The sequence below is a fragment of the Eriocheir sinensis genome, chromosome 32 (assembly GCF_024679095.1).
Source record: "Eriocheir sinensis breed Jianghai 21 chromosome 32, ASM2467909v1, whole genome shotgun sequence".
NCBI classification, from domain to species: Eukaryota; Metazoa; Arthropoda; class Malacostraca; order Decapoda; family Varunidae; genus Eriocheir; species Eriocheir sinensis.
In genome coordinates this window covers 3,063,006-3,083,937 of record NC_066540.1, presented here as the reverse complement: position 1 = coordinate 3,083,937, position 20,932 = coordinate 3,063,006, and the positions used below count along the sequence as shown (strand labels likewise).

The 20,932-nt window shown below is 43.6% G+C and overlaps 1 protein-coding gene across 1 annotated transcript in view; it reads right to left on the bottom strand.

Annotated features, from left to right (window-relative positions):
- The window catches only part of LOC127006410 (relaxin receptor 2-like), a 147,676-nt gene that overhangs the window by 83,721 nt on the left and 43,023 nt on the right, over positions 1-20,932 (bottom strand). The window contains exon 2 of the mRNA XM_050876364.1: positions 17,407-17,526. Within this exon, the coding sequence (XP_050732321.1) occupies positions 17,407-17,526 (120 nt within the window). The remainder of the gene's footprint in view (positions 1-17,406; positions 17,527-20,932) is intronic.

Here is a 20,932-nt window from a genome sequence, read left to right as displayed (position 1 = left end):
CATGTGCACAAATATTTATTTATCTCTTCTTTTCATTATTGTCATATATCACAGTAAACGCCCGTGACCAGTCACTCGTGATCAGACATTGCTCCTCTTCGTCTTCCTCCTCCTCCTCCTTCTCCTCCTCCTGACGTAGGAAGCCAAAAATAATGGTCCGAGCAAAATTATTATGTCGCCTTTTTATTATCCCAAGGCAAAGTGACGTATTTCAAGGAAGGGAAAGAGAGGAAAATCCAAGAACCATGAAGGCAATTACTGTGACAATTTTTGAGGTTGTATAAATATCTCAACCATTTACATTTTCCTTCCATTTCTGACGACACGCGAGGCAATGCGTGTTTCTTTTGACTTTTCTATTTATGCCTGCAGGTAGGCCGTCAAAATATTTATTGAGAGATAGTTCTTTCTTCTGCAAATCACCTATCATACAGGCAGTGTACAGAATGCTACACTTATTTATATTTCTTACAACAAAGGAGGCGGCTCAAAGGCCAAACAGAAAGAGTTGCAAAAGATCGTCATGCACTGTTCCCGCAGGAAGAGGACACGAGATATTTTATTAAAGGAGAGTCAGATTAGTTTGGAGAAGTGTCTTGATACCAGCCTCTTGAAAGCGTTCAAGTCGTTAAAGGGAGGAATTACAACCGAAGGAAGGCTGAACTTAGTTTAGCAGCGAAAGTCATAAAACATTGAATACTGGTTGGCTCTTGAATTAGGAATTTGAACAACAAATATATATATACATATATATATATATATATATATATATATATATATATATATATATATATATATATATATATATATATATATATATATATATATATATATATATATATATACATATATATATATATATATATATATATATATATAGTGATGGACTAGTGTAGAAAATGATCAGCGCGGCCATGGGAGTGGTGCAGAAATGCAATTATTTAGACAGTTCAGAGAAGTTAGTACGGAATGATTGACGGAAAACATAAAAGGAGGTCAAGTTGCGTCGTAATTTAAGATGTAAAAATCAGTAATATTAGTATGAGGGGAGAGCCTTTGACTGTTCGCATGAGATGTGTGGGTTGAGCCCCCCTCCCCGCCCCTACACACACGAAATTATTATATACTTTATACAGGTCCGTAAAGACTTTTGTATATATTTATTATTTATAGTTATAAGCGATAGGAATGATTAAATAATAATTACTAGAGATGTGAATAAAACCCACGGTGGAGTTGGTGGCTGAGTGGACGGCGTGCTGGCGCGGCATGCAGGAGGACCCGGGTTCGCGTTCCACCCGCCGCCACAAGCTGGGATTTTTCAGTCACTGTCGAGTGACCTGGTTACCCACATGCTGTCCTGAAGACCACATATCAACGCGGCCTCTAAATTCTCTCTATATATAGAGGATCAAAGATTAGCTCCGGGGGCCAGCATGAGCCAAGGAAGATGTGGCCACTAAAAACACTTGCCTGCGCCATAACAGACTAAGACCGACCATCAGGCCACACCAAGAAAGCCTACCGACACCATAGATCGAACGTAAAAACAAAAAACAAAAAAAAACGTTCGAGATCAGCTTGGAAGTGTTCTTTATTCATTATAGTAGTGACTCTGCTGGCTATTTTTGTGTCGTCGGCAAATTTCGATATTTTACACGATAGCCCCTCCTCAATGTCATTTACGTACACTAAAAACAGAACAGGTCCCAACACCGACCCCTGTGGAACACCGCTTTTGACATCTCGCCAGTCAGATGATACACCATTCATAACAACTCTCTGTTTACGGTCGGTAAGCCAGTCTTTGAGCTACTTATGAATATTACCAGTTATACCGTGAGCTTGGAATTTACTAAGGAGGCGGTTGTGAGGGACTTTGTCAAATGCTTTATGAAAGTCCAAATATACGATGTCTACTGATTGACTTTCATCGAATACATTAAAGATGTAGTTGAAGAAATCGAGGAGGTTAGTCAAACAGTAACGTTTGTTTCGAAAACCTTGTTGCGAATCCTTTATTAGTCAGTTATCTTCAAACACCTTTATAATTTTTCCACGAATGATCGTCTCCAAAAATTTAGCACACGATTGACGTTAGAATGATGGGTCGATAATTACATGGTTGGGACTTGTCGCCTTTTTAAAGATAGGAGTTACGTTAGCGAGTTTCCATTCTAGTGGTACATTTTCTGTGCTCAGTAACTTTGAGAATTTGCTCAAGAGGGGCTTGCTGATCTGATGTTTTGCCTCTTTAAGAATACGCGTGGATATTTTATCTGGTTTGCATCTATAAGAATACGCGGGGATATTTTATCTGGGCCGGGCGTTTAGTTTACTTTAATATTATCAATAATTTGTACTATATCACTTTCTACAATGTGTAATATATATATATATATATATAAATATATAAATATATATATATATATATATATATATATATATATATATATATATATATATATATATATATATATATATATATATATATTACCATGTATATACGAATGTATGACTGTATGTGTCGAAACACAAGCTGTTTAACAACGCGTAGTGCTTTCGGCCGTGGGAACTGTGCTGAGCTGACGGTGGAATCAGCAAGACTCAGCACCGGAAACTTGTAAGTTCCGGCAAAGGAGCAACGCACATAATATACAATTCGCCCGAGCTACCAGCGGAGAAGACCACTGGCGCGGGCACGAAACACAAGCTCCGGCTTAGGGTGTGGTTATCTCCGTGCGACTCGTTCACATACACTTTGTAACTATTGTATAAAACTGTAAATATATTTAAAACTAATCACACTTTTAATATACCAAAGAGAGAGAGAAGAAGTGAACTAAGTGAACAAAGTGAACTTTACGGCTCCGCTCGGCTAAATATAATCTATCAGTACTTTAATTATAAGGCTATTGTGTTATCTCACCTGCTACAAGCAATAGTAAATCAGGCTACGGTAAGACCGGCCCTGTGACGAGTGAGATAACAGTTCGCGCCTTTAAACTAACACGTAACACCAACCACCTTAAAAACTAACACAAAAAAAAATTAACATAAATGGTGGGTAGCGTGGTATCGAACTACTCCGAAGTGTTATCACTCTCTCTAATATAACATAACTGTGACGGTGACAGCAAGCATAACGCTGACCAAAGGGAACGACCTTCCTGCCCCTTTAAGAGTCTCAAGTCAACACTCAACCACACCCGAGCGCGCGCCCCGCCCGCCCCGCACCTAAACACAGCCCATATTCTCCAGTGGGGGTCTCGTTACCTTTTACCGTTCGAGACACCCCATCGTCTACCTATGACCCAGCCTGTCGTAGGTGGGCACTTTACTCCGCCAGACAACTCGGCCTTTGGAGGGTCATTCTGGTGGGCGTATCGGCTGCCCGCCGCCCATCCCTCCTCATTGTCAGGCGACAAGCGGCCCCTGCCACCCCTGCCAGTCACCGAAGGACGACGGCCAAGGACGTGAGCCAGCCGGCCGATGTTACCTGTGTGGGGGAGTTGCGGATCAGCAATCTTGACCATTGCCTGGTACCCACATTTTTAGCTGACACTTCATTAATACGGTTTCAGTAATTACACCACTTGTACCAATATTTTAGGTGAAATTACTTTTATGCTCACGTGTCAAGGCGTGTGGAGCCGTATCTAATTTTTATTTTTCAGCTGTTGATTTTTCTGGTGTGTGGATGTTTAATATTTTTTTCCTTGAACTGGAATATTGTTGCGTATTTTAGGTATAGTCATTCATTTTATTTTCTCCTTTCTTATGTGTATTTTATTGCATAGTGGAGAAGGTAGTTTTATCTCGCTCAAGTACTCACTCATTATTCTTTTTCCTCTTTATTTGCATTTTAGAAGCATTGGGGAGGAGTGAGCACATATTTAGCGGTGAATGATTATTACTTTAATTATATTTGCAGCGATTTTTTTTTCCTTTTACTATTTTACTCCTCATTTTACTAGTAACTCTTTTTAATGGCAGAGAAACCTGACCCGAAGTTACAAGCTCTCACCGAGGACTATAAGGAGTGGATAGAAGGAAAGGTCAGTGACGTAAAGGATAACGATAACTGTCATGTAAGGAGTGGTAGCAGTCATTCAAGGTTGCTTTCTCCTCCTTCTTCCGAGCTGTGTTTATCTTACTAATCCCAATGGCTTCTGCCCCTAATCTCCCGCTAACAGCAGCAGCAGTTAGGCCTTTCGCAGGTACGGAAGCAGATTATTCGGCCAGGGACTTCTTGTTTCAATGTGAGGTTGTCATGATCATTTAATTCGTGTTAGATCCGGGATATAAAATATATCTCAGCCGCTCGAGGGTCAAACCCGGAACGGGAGCCGCGGCGACCCTCATAAACACGAGCGCGTTCACAGAACGGAAGGATTATAATGCGTTTCGGTTACTTTTTCTTGAAACAATTGGGGAAGATGGGCAACACAGCCTCGTAAAGGGTATACATTTTGTTGTGGACACTGTGCAAACGAGTGGCCTTTTTAACAGGCCAGTTGACGCCTATCGGCTGTCTACTGATTTGATCTCGTGTATAAAACAAGGAAACTGGACAGATGGAGAAACCATATCTGTAGCTAATGCTCGGAAATTTCTAGAGTTCCTTGTGTACATGATTATCCTTAATGTTCTTCTTCGAAGGAATCCAGTATCCCTTGACTACAGCCCCACTGACAACCTGCACGATTTTGTGCTTAAACTGAAGTCCAAAATTGAAGAGAAGGACAATAGGCACAAAAAGGGTTCTCGCTCGGGGAAAACCGAACGTGCCTCCCATAACGACCCGGGGTAGAAACTCGGGAGTCGAATGGAAATCAGACTGCGATTGTGCCTAACAGTAGTACTTTGTTTGAATATATCGTGGCCGCGTGCAGTCAGATAACTTTTATGGCATTTTGGGTCCTTTTTGAAGCTTCTTTTGCAGTCGACACGTTCGTCGGGGAGGGGGGGCCTTTGACACTCTGACCTAAACCTTGTTGGGTGTCACCAGCGGTAATAAAAAAAAAAAAATCCTTGGTGTGTTCTTTTATCCGTTGTTTAGGCATAAATAGTCAGATAGGTAATTGGAGGAGTTTTACGATCTACTTTTTAATACACAGAATTGTGCATAGTGATCGTCTCCAAAGACTAGCGCCGGCTTGAGGTTCAGCCTGACGCTGCTTTGTCTATCTTTCCACCACACGACTATAACCTGCATCGTCGCAATTACTAATTTATGTTTGGTTCCTGAGCTTTTGCCTGCATCTCTTTCACGCGAGAGGGGAGTGCTTGAGTAATAATTAAACTCTGACTCACTGTTTTCTTTTTTATTGCTGAGTTGATGTAAGGCACTAATCTTGTTTGTTTGGAACCGTAATAACCGAGGGTATAGAATAACATAGGGATATGTACTTTTAACCTTGAACCTCATGTGCTTTTGCTTGGAACAGACATTTTTCTCTGCAAAGATAGACTTAATTAAACTTCAGCAGATGCTGTCCCTAACTTTTATTGTAACCAGCATGTGAATATCTGTAAGCTTTACTTTAGAAGTACGCAGACAGGTCTTACTTACCCTTTGCTTGACATACCACTGTCACCCGTTACGGGAATTATTTTTGACGTCACAGATGTCAGTCATCCACGTTCGTTACGATCGGGGGATAGGTGGAAATTAGTATTTTTAATGTGATGTTTATTAATGCTGGAATTACTGTAATCAATTATGCTGGAATTATATATTTCAGTGAGATTTGTTACAACGGTAATATCACAACTTGGTGACAGGATTTTCTTTTATAGTACTTAGGGGAGGCGGTGGCTGAACAGATAGCAAGACGGCCCCGCGTTCAGGAGGACGCGAGTTCAATCCCCGACCGGTGCCACCAAACCGGGATTGTTCAGCCACCGCCGAGTGCTTAAAACTACCCACATGCTGTCCAGAAGACCACCTATCAACCCGGACTCTAGATTCTAGGATTAAAGACGAGCTCCGGGAGGGCAGCATGAACCAATGCAAGATGGCGCCACTATAAATACTCGCCTGCGCCAGAACGGGCTGGGCCGACCATCAGGACCCACCGGGAAGAAGCCTTGGACCGACCATCAGGATCCACCGGGAAGAAGCCTACCGGCGCAATAGGCCGCGACGTAAAAAAAAAAAAAAAAAAAAAAAAAAAAAACTGAAAAACGGAGTATCAGGCGTCAGTGGTGCTGACACAGCCGATGCCTCTAAAGCTCTCCGGACTTGTCGTTGTTATCACATTGTAACTATTAGGAGACTACGGATAACATTACCTCTTTCCACTCAACCTCATCTGTCGTTGTAGACACCGCCCGTCTCAAAAGTCGTGCCGAGGGTAACTACGCTGGCAATTAATTGTCACGCCACGGATGAGTGTTTCTCTGTGAAAGTTTTGTGTCAAGGTTTGACTCGAAGATTCAGTTTGTAGCAGATCTTCTTCAAGGATCATGCCTTTTTCTTTTTACTATTCCAAATAGCTCCATTACCATGTATCCTAATGACAGTTTAGTCAACTTAATTTTTCTAGGATGTATCATGCCAATAATTTTTCGAGCTATTATTTTGTTTTCTCGGAATAGAACTCAGCTTTCTCGTCCATGACTCTAGTCCAGTTTACCTCAACCCGTATGTACATTACCCATTTCTTGTTACTTCCATGATTATTTTTATTATCATTGGCATTTCCCTATGTTGTATCGTTAGGCGGGCTCTGATTTGTGTAACAATCTTTAAAGCAACTGTAAGAAGACCACGCATAGCTAGTACACATTGAGCGACTGTAACATGGGTAGGTACACTACTTTCATGGTGGGGTGAGTCGCAGGGTCGCGACTTTTAGGGGACCGAGCGATGTAATATATAAATCATCATGTATATATGAATGTATGACTGTATGTGTCGAAACACAAGCTCAGTGTTACCACAGGATGTTTAACAACACATAGTGCTTTTGACCATGGGAACTGTGCTGAGCTGACGGTGGAATCAACAAGACTAAGCACCGGAACCTTGTAAGTTCCGGCAAATGAGCAACGCACATATATACTATTCGCCCGAGCTACCAGCGGAGAAGACGGGTGAGGGCACGGGACACAAGGTCCACTCAGGTTGTCTTACTTATCTTCGTGCGGCTCGTTCACATAAACTTTGTAACTATTGTGTAAAACTGTAAATATAGTTAAAACTAATCACAATTTTAATATACCAAAGAGAGAGAAGAAGTGAACTCAAAGTGAAATATGGCTCCGCTCGCCAAACATCTTCTACCTCACTGAACTAAATGCTATTGTGTTATCTCACATACTACAATCAACTTGTGAAGCAGGACAACGGTAACACCGGCCCTGTGACGAGTGAGATAACGGTTCGCGCTTTAAATTAACACTTAACACGAACCATCTTAAAAATAACACTTAAAAATGGTTAAAAATGTTGCTAATACTATTCAAGGATGTGTCATTGATATATCTAGGGGCTTCCGGTTGCCTTTCGGATAAGATTTCTTCTGTAAAAATGGAGGCAAAAAAATAATTCAATATGTTAACGATTTCTTTATCATCATTCGTGGATTCGCCATTTACAGTTGTTATTGGGCCAATACTGGGGGTGACAATATTTAGGATTTGTTTTGCTGGCGCTTGCAATATGAAGCTCTAGGTTTCTTTTATTGAGACGTATGATTATTTTTGTTTCTCGGCGTAATCTCTGGAATTCAATTTTATCGGTTTCATTATTTGTAATCAAGTATTTGTGACGCGCTCGATTTTTATTCTCAATTTGGCGTTTGAGTTGATTGTTCCACCACTTAGGCTTCCAGCTGGCTGTTGGTCGTCTTTTACGGGATGGTACGCATAAATTCACGGCTCTATACTTAAAGTTTCTGTGAATATTTCCCAAGCTTTATTTATATCTGAGGGTGCAGAAATTTCGCTCCAGTCTGCATTCGCTAGTAAATTTCTTAAGTATGGAAAAATCCGCACGTCCGTAATCAGATGTATTCTTTCTTCTCTCGTTTTCATCTCCTCTTTTATTTTTATTTTAAACGAAATCATTCGATGATAGCTGTCGCTGAATTTTGTACCAACATTGAGATCATTAACTAGGCTTTCTTTAGTTGTGCGAACTAGATCGATGATGTTATTTTCGCGAGTTGGTTTATGCACATGCTGATAAAGCGCACTTTCTAATAAGTTACTGTATAGATCATGACCTGAGTGTATATTTAACGTGTTTCCCCAACTCTTTAATGGTAAGTCAAAGTCTCCCATAATTACAACTTCAAATTGATTGCATATGTCAGAAATTTGTTCGAACAGTTTTCTGTATATTTCAATTGCTTGGTTTGGAGGTCTATAAACAATGCCAATAACTAATTTACTTGAACGGTTTTTAATTTCTACGAAAACGGTGTCTATATTATTTATTCTTTCTACTTTGATAACACGTGGATTTAAGCCAGCACGAATATAGTATAAGATGACGCCACCACCAAATCTGTTTTCTCTGTCGCAAAGAACAATTGAATAGCCGGGTAAGTTAAATTCCGCAATTAAATCTTTGTTATTTGTACTCAACCATGACTCCGCGACGGCGATAATGAGGAAGTTTTCCGTTGCAGCAAGTTCTTCCAGGCCTATGAATTTATTTCGAATGCTGCGGGCGTTTACGTAGCACCCTTTTATATGGTCATGGTGGGATTGGTTGATGGTCCTTTGATTGTTTACGTGGCGTTCTCTGTCGGGGTTCGCTGTTTTTTTTTTTTTTTTTCACGGAAAAGTGACACCTGCTCACTAAGGAGTCTTCCAAGTCTAGCCGTCCCGACGAGATTTAGGTGCACGACACCGCGTTCGTACAAGTCATTTGCCCCATATAAGTTATTCCAAAAGTTCACAAACTCGACATTTTCTTGAGCACATAATGACTTTAGTCGGTTGTTAGTGCTGAAGGCTTTACTGTAAAAGGCGTTACTTTCTCTCATCCGCGGGAGGATACCAGATATCATTATGTTGTTTGTTTTTTTCCTTGAATTATCGGATCAGTCTATGATACTTTTCCATTACTTCTTCTGAAAGATTGGCCTTTACGTCATTCGTTCCCACATGGATGACGAACAGTGAGTTTTGGTCTGAGCCGGTCATAACATCGTCGCGCGCCGCATTGATGCCATCTACACCTATACCGGGGAAACACATGCGCTTACGTTTCTCATATGAAGCACGACCGCAAAATTCTGTTAACTGACCGCTGATCATTGAATCGCCAATCAACCGGGTTTCGTGTTCCTCTTCAACATTTTCCTTTAAAATATCAAATCGATTGAAGGTCGTGAATTCCCACATTTTTCTTAGCGGTTAAGGCCTGGCTCCATTCCTTACAGGAATTAAACCGTCATCAGGTGATTCGGTACTCGGATTTCTCGTGTCAGTACAATTGGGTTGGGCAAGGAAGGGGCAGTGTCGCTAGTCTGCGGAATAACTATTTTGGCCGCAACAAACTCCTTCAGGGATTCGTGACGTTTTTCTAAAATGTCATATTTCATTTTCAAATCATCATACTTAGGAGTTTCTAAAATACTTAGGAGCAAATTTCTCGCAACATACTTTGTAATCTCTCAGGTTGGGACGGCATTTTGAATTAGCAATTTCTTAGCTGACAATGAAAGCAAATAGAGCGCAGTTACTGTAAACTTAAGGGTGTCACCATAATACAATTTTTAAAAGTTAAATGCATAGAAAAGAGATACTGCGGTTTTCCAGTGCCCCAGGAAAATAAAGGTATGGAGACCTCCGCAGGGCCAGACAAAAACAGGAAATGGCAATTATGAGTGATGAACCTTCGGATTTGAAGGTGGCAACCTTGTTAACGCGGTCGAATTTTTACTTGAGCTTTGTCCCCCCAAAACTTGGTCCGGCGTGGTTACCCATCACCCACACTGGGTAGAGAGAAAGGAGTCAGCCACCCAAGAGCATCACAACATGTGTCCCCCTTCAAGCACAAGCCTTGCGGGCCCTGCCCCAAGGCACTTGTCACCAGGTCCGAGAACTTCCGCAGGAAAAAAGAACACCACCGCGAAGACTCCGAAGTCACTAGAACATCCCGGGAATGTGAGATAAACATCGGAGGAAGACTGAGACTAGAGGCTGGGTAGAATACCTGTAGAAAGGAAGGAAAGGAGGGTATGTGTCCTCAAAGTGTAAGGGAGGGTGACAACCATTGGATAGACTACCCATAGGAAGGGGAAAAAAATAATAGTCCGGAGAGAAAGGAAGAAGTCCCTTTTAGTCGCCTTTTACGACACGCAGGGAATACGGTGGTGGAATTCTTTCAGCCCCCAACCATAGAGGAGTGGGAGGAGAAGGAGGAGGAGGAATATATAGGAATACATGGGAAGAACAGACACCAGAAGACCTATCGGTCTATGGCGAGGAGGAGGAGGAGGAGGAGGAGGAGAAGGAAACAAACCTGGAAATATGGACTAGCAGGCAGCAGAAAGCCTGTTGGCTCATTACTAGGCTGCCTGCGTTCAGTGATTTAATCAATCCGTTTGCATAGGAGTGGCTTGCAGGGAAGGATTCAAGCACTTGTGTATCTACTCTTTGGAACGTTCAGTTCACTCCCGATGCAGCAAAGTGGCGATCAATGCGTTGCTTGAAGGAGCTGATGGTCTCTGCGCTAACCACTTCTGCAGGAAGGCTGTTCCAGTGGCGAACAACTCTATTCGAGAAATAACTCCTGCCGATGTCGGTATTGCATCGCTTTGCTTGAATTGTTTTTCCGTTGTTTCTTGTTCTCAGGTTAGTTTTGTAGCGTGAAGAGTTTGGAGTGATCAACGTTGCTGCCAGGGTGGCACGGCCCCTGCTGGCAGGGGCCGTGTCACTGTAACCAGCTGTGATATGAGGCTGTGATATGCACCACCCCTGCTGGCAGGGGCCATGCCACTGTAACCAGCTGTGATATGAGGCTGTGATATGCACCACCCCTGCTGGCAGGGGCCGTGCCACTGTAACCAGCTGTGATATGAGGCTGTGATATGCACCACCCCCGCTGCCAGGGACCGTGCCACTGTAACCAGCTGTGATATGAGGCTGTAATGTGCACCATCCCTGATGGCAGGGGCCATGCCACTGTATACGTGTGTGTGTGTGTGTGTGTGTGTGTGTGTGTGTGTGTGTGTGTGTGTAATTCACCTCTTCGTCTGCTGCCGGTCTCTCTCGAGACAGCCAGCCGTTCCCCTGAGGAAGAGCACAGAGCTCATAGTACCGATCTTTGCGTAGGACTGAGACCACTCACACACAACACACCGCGACAACGAGGTCACAACTCCTCGCCTTACGTCACGTACCTATTCACTACTAGGTGAACAGGGGCTACACCCGGCCGGGGAATCGAACCCCGGTCCTTCTGGTTGTGAGGCAGATGCTCTATACACTGAGCTACCGGGCCGTGTGTGTGTGTGTGTGTGTGTGTGTGTGTGTGTGTGTGTGTGTGTCATATCGACTAGGTTCTTTCCTCCTCCTCCTCCTCCTCCTCCTCCTCCTCTTCTTCCGCCATCATCTCCTTCCGCGACCTGGCCTCGGGGTCACTCGTGTCAACTACGCTCGCTGTCTCGGCAGTTGTGCTTACTTTTGTGCTCTCCAGCATATCCTGAGGCTCTCCTATTGCTGCTGCTGCTTTGCTGCTTCGCTGACCTTTTGCTGCTTCGCTGACCTGCTCTGCTAAGTGCTAAGTGTTATATTCACTTTACTTAAACACATCCTCCCTTGCACACTTGCTCTTCCCCTCTGCCCACACCCTACACCTCCCCTACACCTCCTCACAACACTGTGGTGCACATACAACTCCTTCCTAACTGTACTAAGCTCCTTCTTAACTTTACTACACATAATTTTACATATTATTTTCCAGGAAGTGTACTAGGAGGTCCTTGTTTTCAGGCTGATTTTATTTCTTTCTTTGTTTCGGTCCGGAAATTCCCGACGCGGCGTCAACCAAGCCGCGCGGTGGGCGAAATTCCCTGGAGACCCTTTGTTTTCCCTCCCCTACCCGGCCGCGGGTATCCCCTAGAGGGTAGTCTAACGAGAACACCTGCCCGAGCCAGCCGGGAGGGAGTTAATCGTTCCCACCTGACCTACTTACTGCCACTCATTCTCTCTGAAGTTAAAAGGTAACAAAACAAAACAAAGATAACGGTATGACGTCATCACTACGCAGATGCCCCGGGTGCAAGGGCGTTTCGCTCCACAATATTTTGATAAGGGGGCGGAGTCATGTAGACACTGTCATAAGGAAAAAACGATCTCAGATTTAGAGAGGGGTTTATCTGAGTGCCTTACAGCCTTGAACCAACGTCCGCCTCTACCCGCTCCCGCCCCCGCTGCTTCTTCCTCTTCTTCTTCTTCTTCTCCTTTTTCCTCTTTTTCTTCTTCTTCTTCTTCTTCTTCTTTGCCTTCCTCTTCTTCTTTTCTTACTTCAACTGACTCCACCCCCTCTTCATCTCCCTCCTCCCTCTCCTCCACCCTCCCAGGGGTCCGGACGAGAGCCATGGCCCGCAAGGTTAGGTCGACCCCTCCTCCTCTTCTTCTTCTTCTTCTTCTTCTTCTTCTTGTGCTACCGCCTCCACTGCCCGCCCCTCCATCTCCTTCTCGTCCCCCCCGTCCTCCTTCTCCTCCTACCCCCCCCTCCTCGTCGTCCCCCTCCCCCTCCCCTTCTGCCTCCTCCTCCTCCTCCTCATCCTCATCCTCCTTCTCCTCCTCCTCCTCCTCCTCCTCTTCTGCTTCTTCTTCTCCTTCTTCGTCTTCTTCTTTTTCTTCTTCTCCTTCTTCATGTTCATCTTCTTCATCTTCCTCTACTTCTTCGTCTTCTTCTTTTACTTCCTCTTCACCTCCTTCTTCCTCCTCCTCCACCTCCGCCTCCTCCTCCTCTTCCTCCCCTTCATCCTCCCCGTATTCTTTTTCACCCTCCTCCTCCTCCTCCTCCTCCTCCACCTCCTCCTCCTCCACCTCCTCCTCCTCCTCCTCTTCCTTCCCCTCCTTAGTTTGCAGACGAAGACGCAAGACCGTACTCCCAGCCATCTCCTGTGAAGACGGATCACACTTCCCTGGATCAAGAGTCAACACCAAGGTTAACATAAAACTGATGGGTGACAGCATTGTTAGAGAACAATTGACTGAGTTATGTGGACGAAGTATCAAGAACAGGAGACGCTATTGTATTCCTGGTGCAAAACTACATGATCTAGAGGAAGCGGCAGACTTCGTCTCAGACCGCACGGAACAGGACACACTCTTTGTTTTGCACGCTGGCACGAACAACGTTCAAACAATGCGCACGGAGGAAATCTTAGCTGACTACCGACGAGTAATCCGCCGCCACAAGGAAAAGTCACGCAACATCATTGTCTCCGGGATTCTTCCGAGAATCAACGCCTTCACAGGCTTCCACAGAAAGGCGTCAAACATCAACAACAGATTGAAGCTCCTCTGTCAGGACGAGGAAGTTTTGTTCGCATGTCTGTGGGATCATTTCTATGATATCCCCGACCTTTTCCGTCCTGATGGTCTTCACCTCAATGCAATTGGCTCAGCACTGCTTGGTAGGTTGCTGAACGAGGAGGTACTTTTGTACAAAAAAAACTCCGAGCGCGGGAGGGGCACCAAAGTATCATAAACAACCAACCAGTAGAGACCGCCCATCATACACCAAGGCCCCCAACAGAAAACACACGCAGACACCAGACTACTGTGCCTCGAAGCGTTGAAGTCAAGAAGGACATTTCTGTCCTATACACCAACGCGCGGAGCTTAATACCCAAACGGGATGAGTTACTTGCCTACGTTGACGTAGAAAGACCGGACGTGATTGCCATCACTGAAACGTGGGCCACCTCTGACCACATAATGATTGTATTCTCAATTCCGGGATATGAGAGCTTCTACAAAAACAGATTTCACAAGAAAGGAGGAGGTGTTATATGTTACGTCAAGAACAAATACCCTGCCGTGAAACTATCCAAAGAGGACTCAGAGAAATGTGACACTGTATATGTTGAACTGGAGACTAGCAAGCACAACAAAATAACGATTGGAACCGTTTACAGACCTCCAAAGCAACAAGCAGCGGACGATGAAGCGCTGTACGAGGAAATTCACACCGTAACACAAAACAAACAGTCAGTCATTATCGGGGACTTTAACTGTTCCACCATTGACTGGACCACGATGATTGGAGATCGGGAGGGTAACAGATTGCTAGAAATGTTAGAGGACACTTTTCTAACTCAGATTGTTACCCAACCGACAAGGGAAAATAACTTACTAGACCTAGTACTCGTGAGTGATTCAGATCTCACACGCGAATGTCAGGTCGGCGAAAAACTAAGTGGTTGCGACCATCACCTAATTCGCCTAAAGATCAGAACAGACCATGAACTCACCGAAAACACGTCCAGGATTCCAGACTACAAAAGAGCCAATTCTAATCTCGCTCGTGAGCTGCTAACCCAGACAACTTGGGAACCCATGAACCTCACTCCTGTGGACGGCGCGTGGAACGGTTTCAAGAACAAACTCCTAGAGGTAGAGAGAACAACTGTTCCCATGAAGACTAGGAGAACAAATAATGCCACAAGCCCACCATGGATGACAACCCAAGCTCGACAGGCGATTAATTTAAAGAAGAGAAAATATAACTTGCTAAAGGAAAACAGCACTGACGAGGCTCGCGAACAGTACCATCAAAGCCTCAGTTCTTGCAGAACTCTCATTCGCCAGCGTAAACGCGACTATGAAAAGCAGATTGCGCGCGAAGCCAAGTCCAACCCGAAAAAGTTCTTCACGTATATAAGAACCAAAAAGAAGACAAAAAGCAATATCGGTCCCCTAAAAGATGAAAGTGACGTACTAACACAGGACAGCAGACAAATGGTCGAAATCCTAAACAGAAACTTCGCGTCTGTGTTCACGGTCGAGAACACCCAGTCCGTACCCGAGAGCCCTACCCCACCGATGGGAATTACTCCCCTAGAAATTGGCACAATCGATGAACGGGATGTGAAAAAATACCTTGACAAACTCGAGACAAACAAGTCCACCGGACCCGACGACTTGTCACCCAGGCTGCTCAAGGAACTCAAGCAGCAAATCCTCAAACCACTCACCGCCATCTACAGTCTGTCCCTACAACAAAACAAAGTCCCGAAAGACTGGAAACAAGCGAACGTAACACCGATCAACAAAAAGGGAGACAAAAGCGTGGCCCTAAACTACAGACCAATCAGCTTGACCTCAGTGGCGGGATAAATCCTCGAGAAGATCATCAGAGACAAACTCATTAGAGTTCCTTGAAGAGAACAACATAATTTCCGATGGTCAGCACGGTTTCAGGAATAAGCGCTCATGCTTAGCTAATTTACTGGACTTCTTCCAAGGTATCTATGAAAACTGGGATAATCATATCCCCAGTGATGTTATATATCTAGACTTTCAAAAAGCCTTTGACAAAGTGCCACACGAAAGACTCCTCAAGAAACTCAAGTCGGCGGGATTAGGCGACAATCTGACAGCGTGGATCAAAGACTGTTTCACTGAAAGAAAACAACGAGTTGTACTCAACGGACAGGCCTCCGAGTAGCTCCCGGTTACAAGTGGAGTGCCACAGGGATCAGTGCTGGGACCCATACTCTTCATCATATATATCAACGACCTGGAACTAGGATTAAAATCCAATCTTTCAAAATTTGCCGACGACACAAAGGTGGGTGGGAAGGCCCTCACGACGGCAGACTGCAAAATTATCCAGAGAGACCTGGACCAGATCACTCGGTGGTCGGAAAAATGGCAGATGTCCTTCAATACTACCAAATGTAAAGTAATGCATATCGGATCCAGAAACATCAATCACACATACCACATGGGTGGTGAACCACTACATGTCGTGCAAGAGGAAAGAGACCTCGGGGTCACCATCAGCAGTGACTTGAAACAAACAATACACTGCAAGTCCGCCTGTAAGAAAGCCAATACAATGCTTGGGTTCATATCGAGGAACTTCGAATACAAGACGCCGAGTTATGTTATCCTTGTATAATTCGCTGGTAAGGCTCCATCTGAAATACGCCGTGCAATTCTGGTCTCCAAATTACAGGAAAGACATTGAATTACTTGAGAGAGTACAGCGCCGCGCCACGAAGATGACATCATCACTGAGGACGAAGCCCTATGAAGAGCGACTCGAGCGACTTAACCTCTTCACGTTGGAAAAGAGACGACTGCGGGGAGACATGATACAAGTCTTTAAGTACCTGAACAAGCTCAGCAACGTTGAACACTCCAAGCTCTTCACGCTGCAAACTAACCTGATAACAAGAAACAACGGAAAAACAATTCAAGCAAAGCGATGCAATACTGACATCGGCAGGAGTTATTTCTCGAATAGAGTGGTTCGCCACTGGAACAGCCTCCCTGCAGAAGTGGTTAGCGCAGAGAGCATCAACTCCTTCAAGAAACGCATTGATCGCCACTTTGCTGCATCGAGAGTGAACTGAACGTACCCAAGAGTAGATACACAAGTGCTTTAATCCTTCCCTGCAAGCCACTCCTATGGGAAACGGATTGATTAAATCACTGAAAGCAGGTAGCCTAGTTATGAGCCAACAGGCTTTCTGCTGTCTGCTAGTCCATGTTTCCATGTTTCTCCTCCTGTCAGCCAGTCAGCCTACACATGACAGCACCTGACAACCATTAAAGCCTCTTAGATGAACAATTTTAATTTTATCAATTATAATTTTGTTTATTTAAAAGCATTCCGTGTTTGGCTTGTATCGCGTTTTATCTATAGTCTGGTTATAACATCATGTTCACGGGTCTTTCTTTTAAAGCCTGAAATGGCTTATATCAGCTTTGCCTCATAATTTGCTGCAGATATCAGCTATATGTAAAAGTTATGTAAACATTTCAGAATCGTTCTTTCACTTATATACAAAATTTATTTCACTTTTGTTTTACAGCGTTATGGCAAGCATTTTACGGATATATAATTACTGCTGTGTTCAATGGTGTTTGGTATAATTCCCTGTCTTGCATAAGAGGTGAACTAAGGTAAATAAAATAAAAATATGTAACACGAGGAGCCTGTCCAAGCGACTGCCGCCTCCGTGAGAGCCAGTCAGGTGCGGCGTAACAAACGCTGCTTTGGCGCAAGAGGAACAGTTGGTTTGAACAGGGTGTGGTATTACATTAGGAAGTCGTGTTATATATGACTGATACTATTCTAAGAAAAAGCATGTAATAATGCATTAGTATTATTTGTTACCACAGGAATGGCTACAGCCAAACAATCATTATCACAATAACAACAACAGCAACCACTACTATAACAACACTCACCGCAGTCCTCGCCTTCGTCCTTCCCGTTTGGACAGTCCTCGGTCCTGTCACAGACGAACCTTTGCTCGAGACACACTTCGCCAGGAGAGCCGCAGGGGAACCAGCCGACAGGACACGTTCCTGGGGGAGGCGAGAGAAGGGAGGATGAGAAGAGTGAGACGAGGTGAGGCGAGGTGGGAAGAGGAGGAGGAGGAGGAGAAGGAAGGTCATGGGGACAACATTTTAGGATTTTTTTTAACTCGGACACCAATCTGAAAGCAATACCAGTTTCGCTTTGCGACTGATAATAATAACTACAATCACGCAAGTTTGCCGTAATAAGAGTATTATTTTATACTTCACGCGTTGGCCGACAGAGCAAAAGAGGAGGAGAAGGGATTGCTATTGTTTCAAGTTTCCATCACACTGGTCGCCAGTTAGGTTAAGTTAAGTTATTGTGGAAGTAATGCTGTAAACCATTTTATTCATACAATGCAGCGTGCCTGGAAGAAGTTAAAATTTTATAAAGGCTACAATAAAATCAACATGACCGATGAAGATACGACACGTCACAATGAGCAAACTCAGTGTCTTCTCTGTAAACAGGGTTTTTTAAAAGGTAAAGGAGTAAAACATCATGACCATGAAAAATCAGGAAACAATTACATTGGCGCTTATTGTAATAGATGCAACCTCCAAATGAAAAATCACGAATTGCAGCTCACTCTCATTGCACACAATGCTAATTACGACATGTCGTTAATCCTGCGTGAATTAACGATACCTGACTTGAAAATCAAACTAAGACCAAAACGTTCAGTTCACAAATACCATGAAGTCATCATAAATGACTTGAGATTTATTGACTCGTATGCCTTTATGTCCGGTTCACTCGCGGCTTTAGCAAACCAATTCATCAGTAATGGGAACGAACCCATATGCACACAACAGATGTTGAAAGATGTGCTAGCACCTGCGTTGCCGTTATTGATCAAGGGAAAGCAAGTGTTTTGTTATGACTATATGGATTCGATGGAACGACTTTCTGAGACACGTCTTCCATCCCGCGAAGATATTTTCAATTCGCTTCTAGAAGCAGAACTTTCCGAAAGTGATTATGAACATGCTCAGAATGTTTGGAAAGTAGCTGGGCGTCAGAGCCTGAAGGACAATTTGTTGCTTTATGTAAAATTGGATGTTGGACTTCTATGTGATGTCTTCCTAGAGTGGCGAGGTATTTTGAAAACCCAGTGGAGGTTGGATATTGTAAATTATGTTAGCCTGCCAGGATTTACCTATGACTCCTTTCTGCTAAAAACACAGCAGGAATTAGAGGTGCTTAGTAGCCCAGACATATATCATTGCTTTCAAACAAATGTGCGTGGGGGCTACACAAGTGTTGTGCGTCGTTTTGTACGCGCCAATAACATCTACACGAACCCTCAGTTTAATCCAAACCATGATAGAAGCACTTTCCTTTCATATCTTGACTTCAGCAGTCTTTATCCCACTCTAATGCAAGAGATATTGCCATGTGGGGATATGAGAAAACTAAATGAGACAGAAATGCAGTCGTTTTTGAGCGGGGGCTTGGTCAATCAAGCAACCGATGGCGATTTTGGATATCTCATTCTGTGCGATACTGAGGCTGTCTCACGTGAAGTCGTTGAGAAAACGGATGACCTCCCACTTATCATCAGAAGACACAATATCACCAACAGAGATATATCGTCAGTCACACGCGAATGGTATGAAGAAGAAAACCGTCCAGCACCGTGTAAGAACATAAAACTGATTGGAACACATGCTGCTCAGGAGAAAATGCTGTTTGCTCTGCCCCTCCTTAAATTACTTATTCAACTAGGCCTGGTTATTAAAAAGATGCATGCTATTTATACGTTTAAGCAAAAGCACTTTCTTTCGGACTTCATTCAGGATAACATAGAAGCCCGCAAAAGTGCTACTTGCCCTATCAAGAAAAATGCAATCAAGTTTATTTCAAATAGCATTTTTGGTCGATTCCTGATGAACGCGGCCAAATATAGTGAAGACATAGATATTGTCACCAACCGCGAAACGTTTTTGAAGCTGGCCCGAAGTCCTTACTTTAAACGCGTTGTGCCTCTCAATGATGGCCATGTAGTTGTAACTCGCCATAGGAAATATTCACGGGTGAATCATCCAAACTACATTGGTTACTACATCCTAGAGCTGTCCAAGCTGCGACTACATGATTTCTATAACAATGTGTTGAAGGCTCATTACGGAGATCGGGCGCAACTAGTGTATTGTGACACTGATTCCTTAATAACAGAAATTGAAACTCTTGATCTATTAACAGAGTACTCGCAGGAACCCTTCAAAAGCTATATAGACACAAGTAACTTTAGCCCCTCACATTCCTTGTACAGCACAGACAAGAAAGGAAAGCTTGGATTTCTTAAGTCTTAAGTGGGGGAAAGAACCATCTCAGAATTTGTAGATGTAAAACCAAAGTGCTACTCCATCCTCTTGGCAGACGGTGACCGGTCGAGTTCAGCTAAGGGCATTCCAAAGTTCATAAAGAAGAAAATTGCTCATCAGCGATACAAAGACGCCTTATTCCAGAAGCAAACATTTACCTTTGACTATGAGGGATTCACAGTGCGCAGTGAACGAATGAGTACAGTAAAATATCCCAAGAGAGGGATATCTGTAGTTGAGGACAAAAGATACTACATTAGCACCTTGGAGTCACGATCTTACGGTCATCCCGATAATTCTATAGGGATAGAGGAGGAAGAGAAGGAGGAGGAGGTAGCCCAGATCATGACACTGTCAAACGAAGAAAATTTGGAGGAAGGCGATGAAAGTGGCATAACAGAAGCGAGACTAGCCGAGGTAATGGGTGGGCAAGAGATCGGTGAAATGGGAGAACAACAAGAAGAAACCAATGAGTTGTGGGGAGAACGGGATGTGCTGGTCGAGCAATATTTTCCCTCGAAAAAACAGATAAGGATGGATGATGACATGTTAATGCTAGCCGCGGAACAGTAAGAAATAAATCAAATGCTCTCATCATCCCCCCTTGAATATATGCTAGAAGATACAGACTTTTCAGAAAAAAATGTAGTTGTTTATAAGATAAGGACTGGTGTGAATGTTGTATATACTGTTTATAGTGTAAGAATTTGCCTGCTATTTTTATGTTAGATATAAAATATATGTAAATATATTCTGTATATAGCACTAATGTTGGAGCCTATGATATTATAAAATTGCACATGATGAATCTGGAATCATAATTTGACTACATTCCAATAAACATTGAGTTTGTTTGACTTGTTTATATGTCCTTTATCAAAAAACAGATGAAAAAAACACAATAATTGTCTTAAAATTTATTCGATTTGTGGAAACATATGAATCAAACGCTTTTATGTTTCGATCCGGCTCATACATAAAAGACTGCCACCGAATATTCGCGGCGGCGGCGGCGGTAGCGGCGGGGGCAGCGGGCGCTGCGACGACAGGATGCGACAGGATTGCGCGCAGGGCTCGGGAAGGG